This window comes from Mastigoproctus giganteus, chromosome 2 (genome assembly GCF_048544385.1).
Source record: "Mastigoproctus giganteus isolate SK-2022 chromosome 2, ASM4854438v1, whole genome shotgun sequence".
NCBI lineage: Eukaryota > Metazoa > Arthropoda > Arachnida > Uropygi > Thelyphonidae > Mastigoproctus > Mastigoproctus giganteus.
The window spans coordinates 269,824,229-269,851,191 of record NC_143576.1 but is presented as its reverse complement, the minus strand read 5'-3'; the positions used below and the strand labels follow the sequence as shown (position 1 = coordinate 269,851,191).

Here is a 26,963-nt window from a genome sequence, read left to right as displayed (position 1 = left end):
TATGAAACAAATTGCCACATGTCTGTCACTCAGCACCAGCTGCTCAACCTTTGCAATCGTCTCACTGTCTCGATGTTGATGGACTTTCTTCTCTTGACTCGTCAAAAACACTTGTACAACCACACTAGGAATCAGACTGTTGGATAAGAAGAGAAACACATGAATTGGGCACACTTGATATAGATGCAAACACAAAAAAAGGACATTCTTATCAAAACTAAAGAACTGAAATCAACTTGGGCAGGACACATAACTCAAAGACATGATGATGGATGGACCAAGCAAATAACAAAATGGTACCCAAAAGGAGTTAAAAGGAAATCTTGAAGACAACAACGGAGATGAATACATGAAATTCAAAAGTTAGTGAAGTAGTAAATGGATGACCATTGCACAAAACAGAAGGAACTGGAAAGTTTCTGGAGAGGCCTTCATACTTTTTTCCTTATTTAACTGCACTTGGGCATCGCGTGACACAGAGACAACCCCCAAGGCAGAATGCGCTGGTCCCGAAGGAACTAGTAGTTGTTGGTGACTCTATTGTCAGGGAAACGGGGAACATGCTTTGTAAAAAAGATAGGTGGAACAGGACCAGGGTATGTCTGCCAGGGGCAATGGTTGATGACGTTGTAGAGCGAATATCATCTTTTAAGGGCACAAAAGGTGATATAGTTGTACACGTTGGCACTAATAATATTAAGAGTAGGAGACCGGCAGAATTACTTAACAAGTACAGGTCACTGTTGAACAAAAGCCGAGAATTAGGGTTGAATTTGAAAGTGTCTGCAATTCTGCCCAGACACGATAGGAGGGAGTATATGATGAGAGCCTTGTCGATCAATTCGGCCCTGGAAAGATTGTGCAAGGCTCAAGGGGTAGAATTTTTTTCAGCCTGGACTGTACTTGTTAACAGGAGAGATTGCTTCTACAGGGATGGGATACACTTAAATAGAAAGGGTGCAAGAATATTTGCTGATGCTATCGAGGCAGTGTTAGGTGGGTCGGAAAACTGCTAGCTTGGGGGGAGACAAAGACCAATAGATTGACAGTAGCCACTGGCAGAGGTGAAAGAGATTCTTGCACTGCTTCTATTAGAATGAGCAGAAGCCTGAAAAACAAGATGCATGGTATTTCAGAGACTGCTGGGAGCCATTGCGGTACAAATAAACACATGGGTTGTGTTAGGGTAGCTAAGAATAGAAACAGGTGTAGGTATACTTGCGTGTACACCAATGCTAGGAGTTTAGTAAATAAATTTGATGAATTTGAGGTATTGCTCAAAACATCAAAGGCAGATATTGTTGGGATATCAGAGACGTGGTGTCACACAGATATAAGGGATGCAGAACTGCAATTTGGGGAGTACAACGTCTACAGAAAGGATAGACAGGATAGGAAGGGGGGAGGGGTTATGCTATTAGTTAAGAAACACATAAAAACCAAGGAAGTGAAGCCAGTCGACATCGCTGGACAGTGCAGTGTTGAGTCAGTTTGGTGTGACATAAGCATTGGGAGATCAAAATTGAGAGTAGGAGTGTGCTATAGGCGTAATGACTCTGATGAGTATAATAAGGAACTGTACAGGGAAATAGAGTGGGCTAGTAAATCAGAGAGTCTTATAATGGGAGATTTTAATTTCCCAGATATTGACTGGAATTTGGGGCTGGTTACTCACACACTAGCAGGGCTTTTGTGGATTTATTGGATGATTGTTTTCTACATCAGCATGTTCAGGAGGCAACTAGAGGGAGTAATACTCTTGATTTGATTATCAGCAGTGATTCTTCATGCATTAAGAATCTGCAGATAAATGAACCACTAGGTGGCAGTGATCACAGTGTGCTGAAGTGGGATTTACTGAAAGAGGTAACTATCATTAGGGGTAAAGGGAAGGGTTATTGCTTCCGTAAAGGCGACTACGATGGACTGAGACAGTATTTAAATTCTATACAGTGGGACCAACTGATGATGTTACCAACAGCAAATTCAAAATGGGAAGCATTCAAAGAACTGATCTTGGAAGCTACTAGGCTTTACATACCAACTAAGAAATATTGTTCAAGGTTTAGGCCAAAATGGATGTCAGATGAACTAATGAGGCATATGGCAGAGAAGAAAAATGCATGGGATACTTACAAATTAACACATGACACAGAAGCCTATGATAGATACAAGTTGATATGCAACCAAGTTACAAAGGAGGTTAGGCAGGCGAAGGCAGATTACGAGAAATCCTTGGCAAGGGATGCAAAGAAAAACAGCAAAGAGTTCTTTACTTATGTAAACTCTAGAAGGAAGGGGATGAATCAGATTGGTCCACTTGATATTGATGGGTCAACTGTTGATGATCCTGCACAGGTATCTAACAAACTAAATGAATATTTCGCATCGACATTCACACATGAGGAGTTATTCAGCGAGGGGAATGCCAGAGGTGTGTTCAACTCTAGCAGTAAGCTACAGAATCTTGAAATAACTGGGAGTAAAGTGGAGGAGAAACTGTTGAAGATAAACACAAGAAAGGCACCCGGTGTGGATGGGATCTATCCAGTTATATTAAAGGAGGCAGCAAAGGAAGTAAGCAAACCCTTAGCCATAATTATGAGAGCTTCCTTGGACTCAGGGGAGGTACCCATAGGCTGGAAATGTGCAAATGTGACCCCAATTCACAAAGGAGGATCAAAGGCTGACACAAGTAACTATAGACCTGTGAGCTTAACTTCTGTTCCAGGAAAATTAATGGAGGCACTGGTTAAAGAAGCACTGCAGGATCATTTAGACAAGACTTCAGTTATAGCTCAGACACAGCATGGTTTTGTTAAGGGGAAGTCTTGCCTGACCAACTTGATTGGATACTATGATGCAGTCACAAAAGAACTGGATGCAGGGAATAACTTTGATATTATATACTTGGATCTTAGAAAGGCTTTTGATACTGTTGCACATGGAAGACTGCTACACAAATTGGAGCAGTGTGACATTGGAGGCAAATTGCTGCTATGGATAAAGGGGTGGTTGAGGGAGAGAAGACAGAGAGTGGTAATCAATGGACACTGCTCATCGTGGACTAATGTTATTAGTGGAGTCCCTCAGGGCTCAGTGTTGGGTCCATTATTGTTTTCTGTATTTATAAATGATATTGATGATGGTATATCAAGCTTAATGTCCAAGTTTGCAGATGATACGAAGGTTGGCAGGGTTGTCAAGGACACTACTGACACTATGCTGCTGCAACAGGATCTGGAAAGGTTGAGCAGATGGGCTGAGAGGTGGCAAATGAAGTTTAACATTGACAAATGTAAAGTACTACACATGGGAAAAAGCAACCCCAGAGCAACGTATCAACTCTGTGGTACTTCACTGACAGTGGTAGAGAATGAAAGGGACTTTGGGGTGATTGTGCAGGCAGATATGAAGTTCTCTGGACAGTGCAGACGGGCTGCAAGAGTAGCTCATGGAGTATTGTCAATGATATACAGGAATTTTTCCAGCAGGGATAAGGAGGTGATTATTCCATTGTATAAGGCAATGGTCAGGCCCCACCTAGAGTACTGTATACAGGTCTGGAGGCCTCATTTCAAGAAGGATGTAGAGCTGCTGGAACGAGTACAGAGAAGGGCAACAAGATTAGTGAATGGAACAAAGGGGTGCTCTTACGAAGAAAGGCTTAAGTTTTGCAAATTACAGTGTCTGGAGACTAGGCACCAGCGAGGTGATCTGATAGAGGTGTATAAAGCCTTGAATGGTTTAAGCATGCTCAATGCTGATGGGATTCTTCCTCTAGCTCAGAAAAATCACCTGAGAGGGCATAAATTCAAATTGAGGAAAGACAGATGTAGGATAGATGTGCGGAAATTTGCCTTTAGCCAGCAGGTGGTTGGTTGGTGGAACAGACTGCCATCCCTTGTGGTGGAGGTTGATAGCCTAAATAAGTTTAAGGCTCAGCTGGACAGGTATTTTGAACGAACAGAGGGGTGAAGTGGAAGTGGGTTTTGTTTTTTTTGGCTGATGCTGCATAAGTTTGCTTTCTTGCATCAAATGCCTCTACTAATGCTAATGCTATTCATTTAGTTTGTTAGCTACCTGAGCAGGATCATCAACAGTTGACCCATCAATATCAAGTGGACCAATCTGATTCATTCCCTTCCTTCTAGAGTTTACATAAGTAAAGAACTCTTTGCTGTTTTTCTTTGCATCCCTTGCCAAGGATTTCTCGTAATCTGCCTTCGCCTGCCTAACCTCCTTTGTAACTTGGTTGCATATCAATTTGTATCTATCATAGGTTTCTGTGTCATGTGTTAATTTGTAAGTATCCCATGCATTTTTCTTCTCTGCCATATGCCTCATTAGTTCATCTGACATCCATTTTGGCCTAAACCCTGAACAATATTTCTTAGTTGGTATGTAAAGCCTAGTAGCTTCCAAGATAAGTTCTTTGAATGCTTCCCATTTTGAATTTGCTGTTGGTAACATCATCAGTTGGTCCCACGGTATAGAATTTAAATACTGTCTCAGCCCATCGTAGTCGCCTTTGCGGAAGCAATCATCCAATAACTCCACAAAAGTCTTGCTAGTGTGTGAGTGACCAGCCCCCCAAATTCCAGTCAATATCTGGGAAATTAAAATCTCCCATTATAAGACTCTGATTTACTGGCCCACTCTATCTCCCTGTACAGTTTCTTATTGTACTCATCAGAGTGATTAGGATTATAGCACACTCCTACTCTCAATTTTGATCTCCCAATGCTTATGTCACACCAAACTGACTCGACACTGCACTGTGCAGCGATGTCGACTGGCTTCACTTCCTTGGATTTTATGTGTTTCTTAACTAATAGCATAACCCCTCCCCCCTTCCTATCCTGTCTATCCTTTCTGTAGACGTTGTACTTGTAATTGCAGTTCTGCATCCCTTATATCTGTGTGACACAGATATAAGGGATGACTCCTACTCTTAATATTATTAGTGCTAATGGGGGATTTTAATAAGCATTGGGAGATCAAAATTGAGAGTAGGAGTGTGCTATAAGCCTAATGACTCTGATGAGTATAATAAGAAACTGTACAGGGAAATAGAGTGGGCCAGTACATCAGAGAGTCTTATAATGGGGGATTTTAATTTCCCAGATATTGACTGGAATTTGTGGGTTGGTCACTCACACACTAGCAAGGCTTTTGTGGATTTATGTATGATTGTTTCTACATCAGCTTGTTTGGGAGGCAACTAGAGGGATTACAGTCAGTCCTCATATAGCACGATAGTTGTGTTCCTAGAAACCCTCGTGCAATGCAAAATTGTGCAATATAAACAACAGGCGATATGGGAAAAATAGTGTTACGTGCCGACCACCCAAGGTGGAACCCACATTTGTAACCAAAACATTACAAAACACAATAAATAATCATAATAAAATACGTAAGTATTTTTTTACGACTATTACATAATAAAATATTGCTAATGCTTTTGCTTTTATCGTAAGCAAACTTGTTTTTTGTTTGATTTTCTATCCAAACAGTTGACAGCCATTGCATCTCTTCCAGTTCTTTGTGTCTTAATCTTATGGATTTTAATTACACTTTGAGTTGTTACTGCTATGAAAGTTGTTTTAATTTTCTCTGCATTCTTTGTAATTCTCGGCATTGCCTCGGTTAGGTCTATAGCACGTGCACTATCATGGTCTTTCATTTCGCTCAAAGCTTTTCACGGTTTCATATTTTTTCGCTATTGACAGTGGTGGACTGGCCATAAGCTTTACCGTGGAAACCCCGGTGGGCCTGAGGCCGTTGTGATTTTGGCCATAAACCGTAGTATGAGGCCACTATAAATTTTCCCAGGTAAGAATTTTAGATCGAGTCCGCCTCTGTTTATCGTTATTGCTTTTTTGTTTTCTCTCTGAATCTGCAGTGTCTTCACCAGGACGCTTTCTTTTCACACCTTTTAAGTATTTTACTCATTTTTAGGGAATAAAGCACAATTACAAAACGAGGAGGCACGCTTGATACACATAAACAAAGCTGTGCTCGGGTAGCAACTGAATAAAGAACACCGTAAAGGCAGAGATACACTATTAACACCTCACATTTTACTAAAGCACATTTCTGGGGGTTACTACCATAAAACAATAAAAACAATTTCCAGTTGCGTTTCTGCTAGTGGAATCTGTTATAAACTGGTAGTAAACTCGATCTAATTGCATTTGCGATTATACCGATAGCTGGAATTTTGTTGGTTTTTACGTTATTACAGTGAAATGTGTTTCCCCTTTACTGATATAAAACACATAAATACTTTTTCGGAATCTTCTCTTCATTTTTATCGTGTTGCGTTCATTTGGGTTATTCCACGTTCGACTACCATTTCTTGTAAATACAAAGGCGATTCGTGCATAAGCGAAATCGGTTCGTGTTATATAAGATATCGTTCCCCTATATATAAATCGTGTATGATAGAATTCATGTAATGTAAACACGTGTTATACTAGGACACTGAAATACTCTTGATTTGATGCCGACCGGGCTAGCCGAGTGGGTAAAGTACCTGCCCGGCAACCCAAAGGTCGCGGGTTCGATTCCCGCCTTGGGCTTGGATCAAAGTACTGCAAAAACCTTGGGAGGTGCAATATGGCCACAGAAGCCGATGTGCCAACAACTACCAAATCAATCAATCAATCAACTCTTGATTTGATTATCAGTAGTGATTCTTTATACATTAAGAATCTGCAGATAAAGGAACCACTAGATGGCAGTGATCACAGTGTGCTGAAGTGGGATGTACTCAAAGAGATAACTAAGATCAAGGGTAAAGGGAAGGGTTATTGCTTTCGTAAAGGCGACTAAGATGGTCTGAGACAGTTTAAATTCTATACAGTGGGACCAACTGAAGATGTTACCAACGGCAAATTCAAAATGGGAAGCATTCAAAGAACTTATCTTGGAAGCTATTAGACTTTACATACCAACTAAGAAATATTGTTCAAAGTTTAGTCCTAAATGGATGTCAGATCAACTAATGAGACATATGACAGAGAAGAAAAAGTGCATGGGATACATATAAATTATAAATTGATAGGTGGAATAGGACCAGGGTATGTCTGCCAGGGGCAAAGGTTGATGACGTTGTAGAGCGGATATCATCTTTTAAGGGTACAAAAGGTGATATAGTTGTACACGTTGGCACTAATGATATTAAGAGTAGGAGACCGGTGGAATTACTTAGTAAGTACAGGTCACTGTTGAAAAAAAGCCGTGAATTAGGGTTGAATTTGAAAGTGTCTGCAATTCTGCCCAGACACGATAGGAGGGAGTATATGATGAGAGCCTTGTCGATCAATTCGGCCCTGGAGGGATTATGCTAGGCTCAAGGGGTAGAATTTTTTTCAGCCTGGACTGTACTTGTAAACAGGAGAGATTGCTTCTACAGGGATGGGATACACTTAAATACAAAGGGTGCAAGAATTTTTGCTGATGCTGTCGAGGCAGTGTTAGGTGGGTTGGAAAACTGCTAGTTGGGGGGGATACAAGGACTAATAGATTAACAGTAGCCACTGGCAGAGGTGGAAGTGATTCTTGCACTGCTTCTATTGAAATGAGCAGAAGCCTGAAAAACAAGATGCGGGATATTTCAGAGACTGCTGGGAGTCATTGCGGTACAAGTAAACACATGGGTTGTGTTAGGGTAGCTAAGAATAGAAACAGGTGCATGTATACCTGCGTGTACACCAATGCTAGGAGTTTGGTAAATAAATTTGATGAATTTGAGGTATTTCTCAAAACATCAAAGGCAGATATTGTTGGGATATCAGAGACGTGGTGTCACACAGATATAAGTAATGCGGAACTGGAATTTGGGGAATACAATGTGTATAGAAAGGATAGACAGGACAGGAGGGGAGGAGAGGTTATGCTATTAATTAAGAAACACATAAAGTCCAAGGAAGTGAAGCCAGTTGACATCGATGGACAGGGCAATGTCGAGTCAGTTTGGTGTGACATAAGCATAGGGAAATCAAAATTGAGAGTAGGAGTGTGCTATAGGTCTAATGACTCTGATGAGTATAATAAGATATTGTACAAGGAAATAGAGTGGGCCAGTAAATCAGAGAGTCTTATAATGGGGGATTTTAATTTCCCAGATATTGACTGGAATTTGTGGGTTGGTCACTCGCACACTAGCAAGGCTTTTGTGGATTTATTGGATGATTGTTTTCTACATCAGCATGTTCGTGAGGCAACAAGAGGGAGCAATACTCTTGATCTGATTATCAGTAGTGATTCTTCATGCATTAAGAATCTGCAGGTAAATGAACCACTAGGTGGCAGTGATCACAGTGTGTTGAAGTGGGATTTACTCAAGGAGGTAACTACCATCAGAGGTAAAGGGAAGGGTTTTTGTTTTCGTAAAGGCGACTATGATGGTCTGAGACAGTATTTAAATTCTATACAGTGGGACCAACTAATGATGTTACCAACAGCAAACTTAAAATGGGAGGCATTCAAGGAACTAATCTTGGAGGCTACCAGGCTTTACATACCAACTAAGAAATATTGTTCAAGGTTTAGGCCTAAATGGTTGTCAGATGAACTAATGAGACATGTGGCAGAGAAGAAAAATGCATGGGATACATACAAATTAATGGGTGACATGGAAGCCTATGATAGATATAAGTTGGTCTGTAACCAAGTCACAAAGGAGATTAGGCAGGCAAAGGCAGACTACGAAAAATCCTTGGCAAAGGATGCAAAGAAAAACAGAAAAGAGTTCTTTACATATTTAAACTCAAGAAGGAAAGGGATGAATCAGATTGGTCCACTGGATATTGATGGTTCAACAGTTGAGGATCATGCTCAGGTGGCTAACAATTTAAACGAGTATTTTGCATCTACATTCACGCATGAGGAGTTATTCAGGAAGGAGAATGATGTAGGTAAAGTAAACATTGGCAGTGAGCTGGATGATTTTGTAATAACTGAGAGGAAAGTGGAGGAGAGATTGTTGAGGATAAACATAAAAAAGGCACCTGGGGTGGATGGGATCTATCCAGTTATATTAAAGGAGGCAGCAAAGGAAGTAAGCAAGCCCCTAGCCATAATTATGAGAGCTTCTTTGGACTCAGGGGAGGTACCCATAGACTGGAGATGTTCAAATGTAACCCCAATTCACAAAGGAGGATCAAAGGCTGACACAAGTAATTATAGACCTGTTAGTTTAACTTCTGTTCCAGGTAAATTAATGGAGGCACTGGTTAAAGAAGCACTGCAGGATCATCTAGACAAGAATTGAGTTATAGCTCAGACGCAGCATGGTTTTGTTAAGGGCAGGTCTTGCCTGACCAATTTGATTGGATACTATGATGTAGTCACAAAAGAACTGGATGCAGGGAATAACTTTGATATTATATATTTGGATCTTAGAAAGGCTTTTGATACTGTTGCACATGGAAGACTGCTGCACAAATTGGAGCAGTGTGGCATTGGAGGCAAATTGCTGCTATGGATAAGGGGATGGTTGAGTGGCAGAAGACAGAGAGTGGTAATCAATGGACACTGCTCAACGTGGACTAATGTTATTAGTGGAGTTCCTCAGGGTTCAGTGTTGGGTCCGTTGTTGTTTTCGGTGTTTATGAATGATATTGATGATGGGATATCAAGTTTAATGTCCAAGTTTGCAGATGATACAAAGGTTGGCAGGGTTGTTAAGGACACTACTGACGCTATGCTGCTGTAACAGGATCTGGAAAGGTTGAACAGATGGGCTGAGAGGTGGCAAATGAAGTTTAACATTGACAAATGTAAAGTACTACATATGGGAAACAGTAATCCCAGAGCAACGTATCAACTCTGCGGTACTACACTGACAGTGGTGGAGAATGAAAAGGACCTGGGGATAATTGTGCAGGCAGATATGAAGTTCTCTGAGCAGTGCAGACGAGCTGCAAGAGTAGCTCATGGTGTCTTGTCAATGATAAAGAGGAATTTTTCTAGCAGGGATAAGGAGGTGATTATTCCCTTGTATAAGGCAATGGTTAGGCCACATCTTGAGTACTGTATACAGGTCTGGAGGCCTCATTTCAGGAAGGATGTGGAGCTGCTGAAACGGGTACAGAGAAGGGCAACAAGATTAGTGAATGGAACAAAGGGTTGCTCTTACGAAGAAAGGCTTAAGTTTTGCAAATTACAGAGTCTGGAGACTAGGCACCGGAGAGGTGATCTGATAGAGGTGTATAAGGCTTTGAATGGTTTGAGCATCCTCAATGCCAATGGGATTCTTCATCTTGCTCAGAATAATCAGCTCAGAGGGCATAAATTCAAATTGAGGAATGACGGATATCAGATAGATGTGCGGAAATTTGCCTTTGGCCAGCGGGTGGTTGGTTGGTGGAACCGACTTCCATCACTTGTTGTTGAAGTTGATAGCCTAAACAAATTTAAAGCTCAACTGGACAGGTATTTCGAACGAACGGAGGGGTGAAATGGGAGTGGTGTGTGTTTTTTTTTTTTTTTTGGCTGATGCTGAATAAGCTTGCTTTCTTGCATCATATGCCTCTACTAATGCTAATGCTAAACACGTGACACAGAAGCCTGTGATAGATACAAGTTGATCTGTAACCAAGTTACAAAGGAGGTTAGGCAGGCAAAGGCAGATTATGAGAAATCTTTGGCAAGGGATTTAAAGAAAAACAGCAAAGAGTTCTTTACTTATGTAAAGGCTAGAAGGAAGGGGATGAATCAGATCGGTCCACTTGATATTGGATGAGTGAACTGTTGCTGATCCTGCTCAGGTAGCTAACAAACTAAATGAATATTTTGCATCGACATTCACACATGAGGAGTTATTCAGCGAGGGGAATGCCAGAGGTGTATTCAACTCTGGCAGTAAGCTAGAGAATCTTGTAATAACTGAGAGTAAAGTGGTAGAGAAATTGTTGAAGATAAACACAAGAAAGGCACCTAGGGTGGATGGAATCTATCCAGTTATATTAAAGGAGGCAGCAAAGGAAGTAAGCAAACCCTTAGCCATAATTATGAGAGCTTCCTTGGACTCAGGCGAGTTACCCATAGACTGGAGATGTGCAAATGTGACCCCAATTCACAAAGGAGGATCAAATGCTGACCCAAGTAATTATAAATCTGTGAGTGTAACTTCTGTTCCAGGAAAATTAATGGTGGCTCTGGTTAAAGAAGCACTGCAGGATCATCTAGACAAGACTTCAGTTATAGTCGACACAGCATGGTTTTGTTAAGGGGAAGTCTTGCAGAACAATTTGATTGGATAGTACGATGCAGTCACTAAAGAGCGGGATGCAGGGATTAACTTTGATATTATATACTTGGATCTTACAAAGGCTTTTGATACTGTTGCACATGGAAGACTGCTGCACAAATTGGAGCAGTGTGGCATTGGAGGCAAATTGCTGCTATCGATAAAGGGGTAGTTGAGGGGGAGAAGACAGAGAGTGGTAATCAATGGACACTGTTGATTGTCGACTAATGTTATTAGTTGAGTCCCACAGGGTTCAGTGTTGGGTCCATTATTGATTTCTGTATTTATAAATAATATTGATGATGGTATATCAAGCTTAATGATCCAGTTTGCAGACGAAAGAAAGGTTGGCAGGGATGTTAAGGACACTGCTGACGCTGTGCTGCTGCTGCTGCAACAGCATCTGGAAAGGTTGAGCAGATGGGCTGAGTGGTGGCAAATGTAGTTTATCATTGACAAATATAAAGTACTACATATGGGAAACAGTAACCCTAGAGCAGCGTATGAACTCTGTGGTATTACACTGACAGTAGTAGAGAATGAAAAGAACCTGGGGGTAATTGAAGTTCTCTGACAGTGCAGATGGGATGCAAGAGTAGCTAATGGTGTCTTGTCATTGATATACAGGAATTTTTCTAGCAGGAATAAGGAGGTGATTATTCCCTTGTATAAGGCAATGGTCAGGCCACACCTAGAGTACTGTATATCGGTCTGGAAGCCTCATTTCAAGAAGTATGTGGAGTTGCTGGAATGATTACAGAGAAGGGCAACAAGATTAGTGAATGGAACAAAGGGTTGCTCTTATGATGAAAGGCTTAAGTTTTGCAAATTACAGTGTCTGGAGACTAGGCACCGGCGAGGTGATCTGATAGAGGTGTATAAAGCCTTGAATGGTTTGAGCATTCTCAGTGTTGATGGGATTTCTCTTGCTCAGAATAATCACCTGAGAGAGCATAAATTCCAATTGAGGAAAGACAGATGTAGGATAGATGTGGAGAAATTTGCCTTTAGCCAGTGGGTAGTTGGTTGGGAAGTTCCTAAAGAAATTTAAGGCTCATCTAGACAGGTATTTTGAAAGTACGGAGGGTTGAAGTGGAAAGTTTTTTTTTTTTTTTTTTTTTTCTGGGCTGATGCTGCATAAGCTTGCTTTCTTGCATCATATGCCTCTACTAATGCTAATGCTGACAAATTTAATTGGATACTGTGGTCACAAAGGATCACAAATGTTCCCCATGGTTCTGTGCTGGGCTCATTGTTGTTTTTTGTATTTATCAATGATGACACTAAAGGCAGTATAATACTGCAACACGATCTAGAAAATTAGGCAGATGGGCTGAGAAGTGGCAGCTGAAGTTTAGCATTGACAAATGCAAAGTACTGCATATGGGGTAGAAGTCACACCAGAGTAACATACCAAATGTGTCGTACTACACTGAAGGTAGTGGAGAATGAAAAGAACCTTGGGGATAGTTGTGCAGTGAAATATGAAATTGTCTGAGCACTGCAGACGGGCTGCCAGAGCAGGTCATGTCGTTTTGTAAATGATATACTGTTGTGCCTCCGTATCTGCTGATTCAGTTAACCGCGGTTAATCATGGGAAAAAAAAAAATGAAAAACTTAACACTTGCTACTCACATGTCGAATACGATGCTTCCCTTTATTTTTTACTATGTCGATTTTAAATCGAATAGTTTATCTCAATTTTTTTACAATGTTGCGTATGGTTTAGTCACCAACATTATAATGGTGTATTTGAGATTTTTAGTGCCTCCATAGCCAGGTGGGTAGGAGCAGCAGTGCATAGCACACGCTTCTTGATTAGACCCGGGTTCTAGCCCATCACCACCAAATACGGAGGATGTGGAAAGGTCAGGGAATGACCACCGCATATATACTCGGAGCAGTATGGCCTTAGTTGCTAATGCTCCTAAAAACCAAAAAATAAACAACAACATTAGAGATTTAACGGATGCACCATTTTCAAACTTTTGAATAATTTCAAGTTTTTGTTTAATTTGAAAGCACAACTTCTGTGTTTACCTATCATTTTTGCCATATCTAAACAAAAAAAAAAAAAAAAAATTAAATAATAATAAATAAATAATAGTTACTATAAAAAAAAAAAAATTCCTACATTCCTGACATAAATAAAGAGACAAAATTTGTCTGTGAATCGACGAAACACAGTAAATGAAACTAAACATTTGGTCTCTTATTTATTTTTTTTATTTTGAACAGCAGGTGTGAAGCCAGTGAGGGTTGCAAGATAATAGGTACACTAATCTCACAGTGACGACTTATGATGCCGTTTCTTGTCACTTTTTTGCGATTTGCAAAATATCTCTTTTTACCTATTGTATTTATTACTTGAATTTTATGATTTCTGTTTGGTTTTTTTTTTTTTTTTTTTTTTAAATTTCGAGTCTCGAAGTGTCCCTTAAATTGAGTCTGCTGTACTTTATTATTACTGTATTTAATGTTGGTAATGTATTAACATGTGTTTAATTTATCAATTAAACTTTATTATACATATGAGACAGACAACCGAGTAACATGTAACATTATTATGTAAGGGTTATTGAACCACCCTCGTATTTACTCGTACGTACAAGAAAATCACGTTATATATGAGATCAGCAGGTGTTTGCTTATAGCCGCAGTTTCAGACATCAACGGTAGGTCTTGAAATGTATATCCCCCATGGATACGGGGAGGGGTCTTACTGTATAGGAATTTTGCCAGCCGAGACACGTAGGTGATTATCCCTTTGTATAAGGCAATGTTCAGGACACAACTTGAGTACTGTGGACTGGTCTGGAGGCCTCATTTTAGAAAGGATGTAGAGTTGCTAGAATGAGTAGAGACGAGCAACAAGATATTGGTGAGAGGAACAATGGGGTGCGCTTATGAAGAAAGGCTTAAGTTCTGCAAGTTGCTGTATCTGGTGACTAGGCATGTAATGTGATCCGATTGAGGGATTTAAGGCCTTGAATGGTTTGAATAGGCTCAATGCTGATGGGATACTTCCACTTGCTCAGATTTAGAACCTGAGGGGGGGGGGTGCATAGATTCAAACTGAGGAAAGAAAGTTTTAGAATACATGTTTGGAAGTTTTGCAAATTACAGTGTCTGGAGACTAGGCACCAGCAAGGTGATCTGATAGATGTGTACAAAGCCTTGAATGGTTTGAGCATGCTCAATGCTGATGGGATTTTTCCTCTCGCTCAGAATAATCACCTGAGAGGGCATAAATTCAAATCGAGGAAAGACAGATGTAGGATAGACGTGCGGAAATTTGCCTTTAGCCAGTGGGTGGTTGGTTGGTGGAACAGACTTCCATCCCTTGTCGTGGAAGTTGATAGCTTAAATAAGTTTAAGGCTCAGCTGGACAGGTATTTTGAACGAACAGAGGGGTGAAGTGGAAGTGGGGTTTTTTTTTTTTTTTTTTGGCTGATGCTGCATAAGCTTGCTTTCTTGCATCAAAAGACTCTACTAATGCTAATGCTAAAGTTTGCCTTTAGGTAGTGGGTAGTTGATTGCTGGAAAAGACTTCCATCTGTTTTTGGGGAAGTTGACAACTTAAATGACTTCATAGATGGGTGAAATGGTATCTTTTTTTTTTTGTTTTTTTTTGCCTATGCTGTTTAAGATTGCTTTATTGCATCATATTATCCAACTGATATTAAAGACACACGATCTACTCTTGCAGCCTCTCTGCACTGCTCAGAAAACTGACTGCAGAATTATTCCCCAGGTCCTATTAATTCTCCATTATCCTGAGTGCAGTACTAGCCATTTGGTATGTTACTCTGTGGTTACTGCTATCCATATGTAGCACTTTACATTTAACATTAACATTTGTAGAGGCACATGATGCAAGAAAGCAAACTTATGCAGCATCAGCCAAAAAGTACTCTCCCATTTCACCCCTCTGTTAGTTCCAAATACCTGTTCAGCCCAGCCTTAAATTTATTTAGGCTCTCAACTTCCACAACAAAGGATGGAAGTCTGTTCCACCAACTAACTATCAGCTGGCTAAAGGCAATCTTCTGCACATCTATCCTACATCTATCCTACATCTTTCCTTCCTCAATTTGAATTTATGCCCTTTTAGGTGATTATTCTGATCAAGAGGAAGAATTCCATCAGTATTGAGCATGCTCAAACTATTCAAGGCTTTATACACCTCAATCTGATCATTTCGCAGGTGCCTAGGCTCCAGACACCGTAATTTGCAAAACTTAAGCCTTTCTTCATAAGAGCAACCCTTTGTTCCATTCACTAATCTTGTTGCCCTTCTCTGACTGGTTCCAAAGTGAGGCCTCCAGACCTATATACAGTACTCAAGGTGTGCCCTGACCATTGCCTTATACAAGGGGATAATTACCTCCTTATCCCTGCTTTAACTTTTGTCAATGTTAAACTTCAAGTGCCACCTCTCTTATTATTATTATTAACCATATAGTGCAAGGAAGCCTGAGGCTTATGTTGCACCAGCCAAAAGAAAAAAAAAAAATTGAGTTACCCTGAGAGAGAGAGAGAGAGAAAGGGGGGGAATCACCAAGAAAGAGAAGAGCCCATACTCACCAGTAAGTATGGGCTTGGCACACCCAGTGAGCCCGTGGGGTTTTCCAGATCCTGTTGCAGTAGTGTACTAGCATTACTGTGATTAACAGCCCTGTTAACCTTCGCATTGTCTGCAGATGTAGACATTAACCCTGATATTCTTTCGTCAATATCATTGATAAATACAGAAAACAACAATGGTCCGAACCCCGAATTCAGGGGCACTCAACTAATAACATTAGGCCCACAAAGAGTGGAGTCCATTGATTACTATTCTCTGTGTACTCCCACTCAACCATCCTTTTATCCGTTGTAGTAACTTGCCCTAATGCTATACAGTTTTCCATGTGGAACGTTATCAAAAGCTTTCCTAAAATTGAAATATATGTTATCAAAATTATTTTTTGCATCCTGTTCCTTCGTGACCACATCATAATATCCGCTCAAATTTGTCAGACAGGACTTCCCCTTAAGAAACTCATGCTCTGTCTGAACTTTAACTGCACTGTTGTCTAGATGATCCTGCATTGTTTCTTTAATCAGTGACTCCATTATTTTCTCTGGAACAGAAGTTTAACTATCAGGACTGTAAATACTCTTGTCATCCTTTTTTACCCATTTGTAAGTTGGCACACATTTGCACATCTCCATTCCATGGGGATGGGGAGCTCCATTGAGTCCTGGGAAGCTTTCATAATTATAACTAAGGGTTTGCTTACTTCCTTTGCTGCTTCCTTCAATATAACTGGATAGATTCTATTCACCTCATGTGTCTTTGTTATGTTCAATTTCAACTGTTTCTCGTCCACTTTGCTCTCAGATATTACAAAATCATTTAGATCCCTGCCAGATTTTGATCAACTTCTGGCCTCCACTTTCTACAGACTTCCTCATGTGTGAATGTAGATGCAAAATACTCAATTTGTCAGCTACCTCAGCAGGTTTATTAACAATCGAACTGTCAATGTCAAGTGGACCAATCTGATTCATCCACTTCCTTCTAGATTTTACATAAGTAACGAAGTCTTTACTGTTTTTCTTTGCATCCTTGCCAAAGATTTATTTTCTCATAATCTGCCTTTCCTTTCCTAATGTCCTTTTGTGTTTGTTCAAACTCTGTCCAACGTTCATTGAATACTTCTTTAGCCTGTGGCTGTTATCGTGCCTGTTTGAGTGTCCATGAGTTCTTTTAAATGTAGTCTGACTGTAATTACTTCATCCACGACAGAGGCATTGGCTAAGGTGTGTTATTTGTGTGCCCTCTGTAATGACTTTATTTTCCTTTTGCGTTTGTTTTTCCTTGTCCATTTGAAATCGAGATTCGGTTGTCGTTCTAGTTTTAATTCTTTTTTTTTTTTGCTGAGGGCTAGTCCGGGCATGGTGTCTTTATCATTGGTAAAGGCTGAGGTGGTTTTTCATCCATTTTAGTTTGTGAAGTTCGAACTGCAGGATTCACACAAATTGTATTCCTCATTCTCAGATTCTGAGTCATTTTTCCAGAATTTTTGAGTCTTGTGATTTATTAGTTAACGATTTCTGAATCTTGGTTTCATATACATTAGAAATCGTAGGCACTAATGGTATTTTGTGCATGAAAAATTTCCCTTTTGTTGCTGAGCAATCGTACAAGACAAACACAATCTGAGGAGATGGAAATTTCTGATGGTCGTGATTCATAAGGTTTCCTATCTAAAACTACATAAGTCTTGTCTAAATTAGTTGAACTACATAAATTGCATGGTTTTACAAAAAGTCTATGAGTTCTTCTCCTTTACTGAACTTCAGCAAGATATGAGCGTGGTAGCTAAATTCTGCAAAAAAGAAGACAACTATGTTCCAAAAATGGTGACAGTCATGAATTGGCCCCTTGTTACCACGTAGCTGTTTAAAAACGTTCAGATCCCAAAGAAAAACTCAGTGAAAAGAAATAAAAAAGTTGTCATCAGAGAAAACTTCCCTTTCTGCATCGATTGTCACCCTTTGTATAAGGCTGTGGTCATGCTATACCTTGGGTACAGTATACAGGTCTGGAGGTCTCATTTTAGAAAGGATGTAGAGCTGCTGGAATGAGTACAGAGAAGGGCAACAAGATTGGTGAATGGAAGAAAGGGTTGCTCTTACAAAGAAGGGCTTAAGTTCTGCAAATTGCAGTGTCTGGAGTCTAGTAGGCACCTGCAAGGTGATATGATTGAGGTGTATAAAGCTTTGAATGGAGTGAGTAAGCTGAATGCTGATGGGTTCTTGCTCTTGCCCATATTAATCCCCTGAGGGGACAAAAATTCAAATCGATTAAAGACAGTTGTAGAATACCTTTGGGGACAAATGATATTAAACGCACACGATCTGACGATTTGTTGGAAAAATACAGGACCATGCTGAGGAAATGTTGCGAGCTAGGCCATAATGTCTATATGTCTGCAATTCTGCCCAGACATGATAGGAGGGATTATATGTTAAGAGCTTGGGAATTAACTCAAGACTTGAAGGAATCTGCAAGGCTTTAGGCGGGAAATTTCTATCAGCATGGCCCACACTTGTAGGTAGAAGGAATTTGTTTTATAGAGACAGGATACACTTAAACAAAGGTGGTGCAAAAGTTTTTGCCAGTATTATTGAGGATAACTTAAAGGTTCAGGGAAACTGCTAGTTAGGGGGGATGTGGGTAATACTGACACGCGTTTATCTGATAATATTGGTCAAAGTAACTCTTGCACATACCTTAAGAGTTCTTATCTGTTACCCCAACTGGACGTATTATCTAGATGTTCTGGGGGCAGAAACGTTTCACGTGAGCGTGTAGCTAATATCAGGGAAGAGAGCCTAAAAAACTATAGGGGTTGTGTTAGGGTTGTTAAATATACAAGAACAGTAAATCTTAATTGTTTATACAGTAACGTTAGAAGTGTCGTCAATAAAATGAGCGAATTCGAACTGCTGGTTAAAACAAGTAACGCGGACATAATAGGGCTTACAGAGACGTGGTGCCACCCGGAAATTGGGGATGATGACTTTCAGTACGGCTTGTATAATGTATTTAGGAAGGATAGGTTAGATAGAAGGGGTGGTGGGGTAATGCTTCTTATCAGAAGCAGCCTGAGTGCGACAATAGCTTTCCCGGATTCAGACACTTCACATGCTAGTATAGAGTCTGTATGGTGTGAGATAGTTGGAAACAAAGGTATAATGCGAGTAGGAGTAATCTACAGACCAGGTGATTGTGGAGATTATGACGAAAGCCTCTACATGCAAATGGAATGGGCAAGTAAGCTTCAATGTCTTATTATGGATGATTTCAATATGCCTCTAATTGATTGGAGTACATGGGAAAGAAAACTCGACATGGGGAACAAAATTTTTAAATCAACTAGATGACAGTTATTTGTATCAACATGTCAGGGAAAGAGAAAAGAATATCCTAGACCTTATCATCACATATGAATCAGATGACATAACAGGGCTGACAGGAGAGGAACCAGTAGCAGGAAATGATCACGGAGTTCTACGGTGGATGGTGACGAGAGAGGTAGCAGAAGTAAAAGGCAAAGGAATGGGTTTTAATTTCTGAAAAGGAAATTACGATGCCTTAAGGTACTACATGGCCTCTATTAACTGGTTAGATATCGTGCAGAGAATGAATGCAATTGAACTGTGGTACACTTTTAAAACATTAATCACAGATGCCTTGAATGCGTATATACCATTAAAAAAATACTCCACGAGAAGGGTTCCAAGTTGGATGAATAGTGAAGTTGCAACATTACTTGAGCAGAAAAAGGTGGCATGGAAAGGTTACAGAGCAATAAAAAGTACCGAAGCCTATAACAGCTACAAGGTGATGTGTAATAGAGCCACAGAAAAGGTTCGACAGGCAAAGGCAGTTTATGAGAAATCACTAGCAAACAGAGCAAAGAGGGGGGATAAAGAATTCTTTACATATATAAATGCCAAGAAGAGCAGGACAAACCAGATCGGACCTTTACGTAAGGGAAAGGGGATAGTAATAAATACACCAGCTGCCGTTGCAGATGAACTCAACAGTTATTTTGCATCGATATTTACAAATGAAAAGCCTTTTGTAGAAATGGAAAATTGTGGGAGCGAAGTTAAAAAATATGTAATTAATGATATTGAAATTTCGCAAGATTATTTAATGAAAAAACTTTCGAGCCTACAGACCAGTAAGGCTCCTGGAGTTGATGGAATATACCCTATAATCTTAAGAGAGGTGGCAAGCGAGTGCATTGAACCATTGAGGCTAATTATGCGAGCATCACTAGACTCTGGGGAGATTCCCTTGGATTGGAAAAGTGCAAATATATCTCCCATACATAAGGGTGGCTCTAAAAGTGAAGTTGGAAATTACCGACCTGTCAGTATGACTTCAGTAGTAGGGAAAATCATGGAGGCAATGATCAAGGGTGGAATTGAGGATCATTTGGATCGAATTGAAATTCTTAAGGATACTCAGCATGGTTTTGTAAAGGGAAAATCATGTTTAACAAATCTGGTTCGCTATTTCGAAAGGGTCACTCACGAGCTGGATTTAGGGAATAATTTCGACATTATTTATTTAGATTTCAGCAAAGCTTTTGACTCAGTCCCACATGAGCGTTTGCTTTATAAGCTGGAACAGTTTGGAATCACTGGGAAAATCCTTAGATGGATAGAAGGATGGCTTCAGGGCAGGAGGCAGAGGGTTGTGATAAATGGCTATTCCTCAAATTGGGTTGATGTAAGAAGTGGGGTTCCCCAGGATCAGTATTAGGACCACTGTTGTTTTTAATTTTCATAAACGACATTGATGAAGGCCCACTCGGCTACGGAGGCCGACACGGCCTCAGTAGCCGAGTGGGCAGGAGCGGGAGTGCAGTAGCACACGCTCTTTGAGTAGACCGGGGTTCAAGCCCCTGACTGCTGAATACGGTCGATCTGCCAACCCGCACTGGACCAGCGTGCCAGATTATGGTCCATTTCCCTCAGCATGAATTGTTGAGGAGGCTTCCATCCTGCAGTGGGTTGATGATGGCTGCACTTTACTTTTTATTGATGAAGGGATAGGGGCGTGATGTCTAAATTTGCAGATGATGTTAAAATTGGTAGAGTAGTTAATGATCACTGACAAGCTGAGCTTTTTCAGAGAGACCTAGATAGACTTCAGGAACGGTCAGAAAAATGGCAGCTGTGCTTTAATCCAACAAAGTGTAAGGTATTACGCCTGGGAAACAGTAATCCCAAAAAAACTTATTCACTTGGTGGAGTTCCACTAAACCCAGTACTGGAGGAAAGGGACTTGGGTGTTACGATACGGTCAGACATGAAATTCTCTGAGCATTGTAAACAGGTTGCAAGGAAGGCCCATGGTGTCCTATCGATGATCTATCGAACTTTTGCAAGTAGAGATTGGGACGTGATAATCCCATTATATAAGGCCACACCTGGAATACTGTGTTCAAGTATGGAGACCGCACCTAAAGAAAGACATCGAGCTTCTTGAAAGGGCGCAAAGAAGGGTAACTCACCTGGTGAGATCGGCAAAAGGGCGTCCTTATGAAGAAAGACTTTGAATATGTGGGTTGCAGAGTTTGGAAACTAGACACCTTAGAGGAGATTTGATTGAGGTGTTTAAGGCTCTGAGAGGCAACAGTAAAATGAATGAGGACAAAATTTTCAAGATTATAAATGATGCTAGAACTAGAGGACATAAATTCAAGTTATGGGGGGAAATGTTCAGATTGGACTGCAGGAAGTTTTATTTTAGCCAGCGAGTTATAAATTACTGGAATAAGTTGCCTTCATTGGTGGTAGAGGCCGACAGTTTGGGGAAATTCAAAGGTCATCTGGATAGTACTTTCGAGTAAGGGAAGCGCATAGGATGATAGGTTTAATTTCCTTTTTTTTTTCTTTTTTTTTTATTAATTATTATTATTTAGTTTTTTATTTTATTTTATTTTTGTTTTTATCATTGTTTTGTTCGGATTTTTTTTTTTTTTTTTTTGGCTGGTGCAGCATAAGCCATAGGCTTTCTTGCACCATGTGGCCGTTACTAATACTAATAGATGTGTGAAAATTTGCCTTTAGCCAGCAGGTGGTTGATTGCTTGAACAAACTTTCATCTGTTGTTGTGGAAGTTGATAGCTTAAATAAATTCAAGGCAGACCAAGACAAACATTTGCAGAGAATGGATGGGTGAAATGGGAAGTTTATTTATTTTTTTTGGATGATGCCGTATAAGGTTGGTTTCTTGTTTCTTTTTTAAGGTTGGTTTCTTAAGGTTGGATCATGTGCCTCTACTAATGCTAATGTCCATAGTTTTTCAATCTCGAAATTTTGTAATCGATGGCAATTGGTGGATGGTCATCGATGGCCTGCTGCTGCTATGTGCAATCAAGGAGATCTCTCGCTTGCATGTCTACTCTCATCATTGTCCACACGCGAACTCGGAGAGCCTGGCCACTGAACACTATGACTCCTGACAAAGCTATTCCTTCTGGCCCCAACATTGTCCCTATCTAAAAAATTGGAGGCTGACCCTTCTGTTATCACCTCAGCAAAAAGACAAAAAACAGAAGCTGTATCAGGTACAATATCTGTTATATGAAAATACACTCTGTTAGTTAAAAATCTATAGGAAAAGTGTCACCCTTCTTTATTCAGAAGGGTTTGGCAAGCTCTCCTAAATCTGTCAAATGGCTTTGCTGCTCAGGCAACATACTTGCAGAGACTAGAAGTGACAAACTTTCAGAGCTGCTCCTCCAACACAGATCTATGTGGGAATGCAGATCACAGTTATCCCTTACAAGACACTTAACTAATCCCATGGTGTCATCATAGAATGGGATCTCCTTGAAGTGTCTGAAGAGGAAATCTGTTCTGAATTAAAACCCCAAGGAGTTGTGAAACATATGGGAAACTTATTCTCACTAGAAACATCATCCTGATCTTAAACTCACGAACATCTTTGAATCCCTGCCAAACCATCCTTCTTGGACATCAGTTTTTGAGCCATTTTGGGAAAATTTGTACAATGCCCATCAGACTGCCAATCTTCCTTTTAGTATTCATGTCCAAGAGCTGCTCAGAGAGCTTAAATCATGTTAGACAACGTTGCCCAATTTTTAAAGCAGCCCCTTTAATCATGGCATGCTCATGTGTAGGATCTGCTGCTATCTTTCTAGACACTACTATATTTGAGTACTCCCTGAATGTAGCATATGCAATGTAGAGCTACTTGCTATAGAGTTAACCTTGGATCACATCATCTTAATGCAAATACCAACTGATTATTATATACTCTGATTCTTAGTATGTATTTCAGGCTTCATTAACTTTTAGGTACAATTATTATCCAGTCTTGTCTTGGGTACAGCAGAAGATACATTCCTTTTATGAGCGTAATTTGATGTCTGCTTCTGCTGAACACAGTCACATTTGAATCAGGGGAAAATGGCTGATACTACAGCCAAATCAGCAATCTGCACTAATCATCATAGCCTGTCGCTTCCCTATACAGACTACAGGCAAATAAAATGCACAAGAAAGCAAACTTATATAGCATCAGACAAAAAAAACAAAACAAAAAAACACCTGCATAGTTCACCCATCTGCACCTTCCAAGAATTTGTCTTGTTCTTCTTTGAATTTGTTCAACCCATCCACTTCCACAAAAACAGGTGAAAGCCTGTTCCAACAATCAACCACCCCAATCGGATCTCCCCCAAAATGTCTGGTCTCAAGACCCTGCAATTTGCAGAACTGAAGCTTTTCTAGGTAAGAGCACCCTTTTGTTCCCTTCACCAGTCTGGTCCCTTTTCTGCACCTGTTACAGCAGATCTACATCCTTCCTAAAGTGAGAACTCCAGACCCATATATTCAAAATGTTTGAAGTACTCAAGATGTGTCCTAACTATTGCCTAATAACAAATTAGCATTAGTAGAGGCATATGATGCAAGAAAGCAAGCTTATGCAGCATCAGCCAAAAAAAACAAAAAAAAAAAACACACTCTTCCATTTCACCCCTCCATTTGTTCCAAATATCTGTCCAGCTCAGCCTTAAATTTATTTAGGCTATCAACTTCCACAACAAAGAAAGGATGGAAGTCTGTTCAACCAATCAACTACCCGCTGGCTAAAGGCAAACTTCCGCACATCTGTCTTTCCTCAATTTGAATTTATTCCCTCACAGGTGATTATTCTGAACAAGAGGAAGAATCCCATCAGAATTGAGCATGCTCAAACCATTCAAGGCTTTATGTACCTCAGTCAGATCACGTCGCAGGTGCCTAGTCTCCAGACACTGTATGCAAAACTTAAGCCTTTCTTCATAAGAGCAACCCTTTGTTCCATTCACTAATCTAGTTGCTCTTCTCTGTACTTTCCAACAGCTCTACATCCTTCTTAAAATGAGGCTTCCAGACCTGTATACAGTACTCAAGGTGTGGCCTGACCATTGCCTTATATAAGGGGATAATCACCTCCTTATGGCTGCTAGAAAAATTCCTGTATGTCATTGACACACTATGAGCTACTCTTGCAGACTATCTGCGCTGTTCAGAAAACTTCATATCTGCCTGCACAATTACCCCCAGGGTCTTTTTTGTTTTTTCTACCACTGTCAGTGTAGTACCGCAGAGTTGATACGTCACTCTGGGGTTATTGCTTCCCATACGTAGTACTTTACATTTGTCAATGTTAAACTTCATTTGCCACCTCTCAGCCCATCTGCTCAACTTTCCTAGATCCTGTTGCAGCAGCGTACTGTCATCAGTGTCCTTAACAACCCTGCCAACCTTCGTATTGTCTGCAAACGTGGACATTAAGCTTGATACATGACTGGACACTGCACTGTCCAGCTATGTCGACTGACTTCACTTCCTTGGATTTTGTGTTTCTTAACTAATAGTATAACTAACCCCTCCTCCCTTCCAATTATGTTTGAAATCATTTGATTAAATTTATTATGTTTGTATTATGTCAGATTATTATAATGGATTAAGTAAACTAATTAAAACGAATGGAAATCTATGTTTAAAATGTTAGCTGTTAGAATTATAATCCGTATATCATATTTGTATTTAGTATTTCTTTTTTTTTTTTGCTAAAATAGCCATTTATATTACAGCTTGATTCAGCAGATGAGCAAGCGGCAGCAATACGACGGGAATTGGATGGGAGAGTGCAGAAAGTGAACGAAATGGAAAAGGTATGATGTTCATTGTTTTGAAATATATCATCTGTTTTTACTCCATGTTCCTGACTAGTATATGTTTTCTTTTGTAAAATTACTTGTTTTTGTAAATTAATTGTTCTATTTTCCCGAAAGTTTCGGGAGGCTGTAAAAATGTAACTCCCTGGCTTTTTGGCCGTGAAGGGCATTAAAGATTATCTCTCTCTCTCTAGTATCTTGATATATATCTTTGGTATGTCAGGTTTAATTTGAAGATGCAAATGAGGTAATGTTTTTGACAACTTTTATTGGTGTGGTCAAGAACGGATTGTGCCATTTCAAAGAGATCCTCTTCTGCATAATTTTTCACTATCCAGTTATTATAATGATATCCATGAGAATATCTTCAAAATATGGAATTCATGGTAAAAAGCAGTATATACTTGGGATATCTTTCAAGTGCTTTTTGATTAGGTGTTAGAATTTATGTCATGCATGAGTGACAAGTTGGGTGGATAAATTACGGGAAAGAAAAAAAAAATAATTAATTATTTAGGCTGACAGATATCAGAATATGCAAAGCAACTTCAACATGTTGTTGGAATATAAAGTAAATTAAAAAGTGCACAGGTTGATAATGTATAATTGTTAATGGTATTTGAGACATTCCAATTTTAGCAGTTTTTAATGTGACTGTATATCAATATTTTTTATACTACATTTTTTATTTCTGTGAGATTATATAGTGATCTTGTGAAATGTTATATATGTAGTTACAGAGATGAATTTTTAAAATACTTTGTAAACTAATGCCGATTTCAGCATCAACTTTTAGATATTTGTTCTAATTTTAGACATTTTAGACTTAACAGAGAGCACCCAGTGTGGGTGTCTGTGTAACTTGCCTTGCATTTCAGATCCCCCCCCCACCCTCCAAAACAGAGCCCATTCTTCACTTGAGATAGCAAGGCCTTGTCTTCAAACTATAGAGAAAGTGGTGCCAGAATTAAAAGACAGCATGAATTTGGTGCTGCTGCTCTGCTTTCCTGATTCCTGTCTCATCAAGATGTAGTAGTAGTGGCATGTGATGCAAGAAAGCAAGTGTATCAACTTATGCAGCATCAGCCAAAAAAAATCACACCATTCCCTCCAAATGCCTGTCCAGTTCCTCCTTAAATTTGTTTAACCTATCAACTTCCACGGCCGACCGGGCTAGCTGAGTGGGTAAAGTACCTGCCTGGCAACCCAAAGGTCGCGGGTTCGATTCCTGCCTCGGGCTTGGATCAAAGTACTGCAAAAAAACCTTGGGAGGTGCAATATGGCCACAGAAGCCGATGCGCCAACAACTACCAAATCAAAAAAAAAAAAAAAAAAAAAATCAACTTCCACAACGACAGATGGAAGTTTGTTCCAGCAATTAACCACCCGCTGGCTAAAGGCAAATTTCCGCACATCTATTCTACATCTGTCTTTTCTTAATTTGAATTTATGCTTCCTTAGGTTCTAATCTGAACAAGTGGAAGGATCCCATCAGAAGTCAGCATGCTCACCCATTCAAGGCCTTATACACCTCAATCAGATCACCACGCAGGTGCTTAGTCTCCAGTGAGTGCAATTTGCAGAACTTAAGCCTCTCTTGGTAAGAGGATCCCTTCATTCCTTTCATGTCTTTCTCCTTCTCTTCAAGAAAAGATTCCTCTATTTATTTGTTGAAAAATAAAAGTAAGAGATATAGATGTTATTGAATTCACTGCCCTGTCTTTGAAATCTTTGTCTTTGCACATCTGACCTTCACCATATCCAGTGCAATCGCTTTTTGACAAATGAACTTTTTCAACCAAAATGTTCCTAGTCTGGAAAACAAGCTCTTATTCTTTCTTACACATGCATGTGTACGATTTATGCCTGTCTGCTGCGTTTAGTGTTATCCGCCTTCTCAGAGATGCACTGCTCTTGAATAACCTCGTGGGGT

At 39.9% G+C, this 26,963-nt stretch overlaps 1 protein-coding gene across 4 annotated transcripts in view; it reads left to right on the top strand.

Annotated features, from left to right (window-relative positions):
• The window catches only part of Cadps (calcium-dependent secretion activator 1), a 1,208,856-nt gene that overhangs the window by 56,542 nt on the left and 1,125,351 nt on the right, over window positions 1–26,963 (top strand). For all 4 annotated transcript variants that reach the window (XM_090389907.1, XM_090389906.1, XM_090389908.1 and 1 more), the window contains exon 2: window positions 24,947–25,027. In XM_090389907.1, coding sequence (XP_090246033.1) covers window positions 24,947–25,027 — 81 coding nt within the window. The remainder of the gene's footprint in view (window positions 1–24,946; window positions 25,028–26,963) is intronic.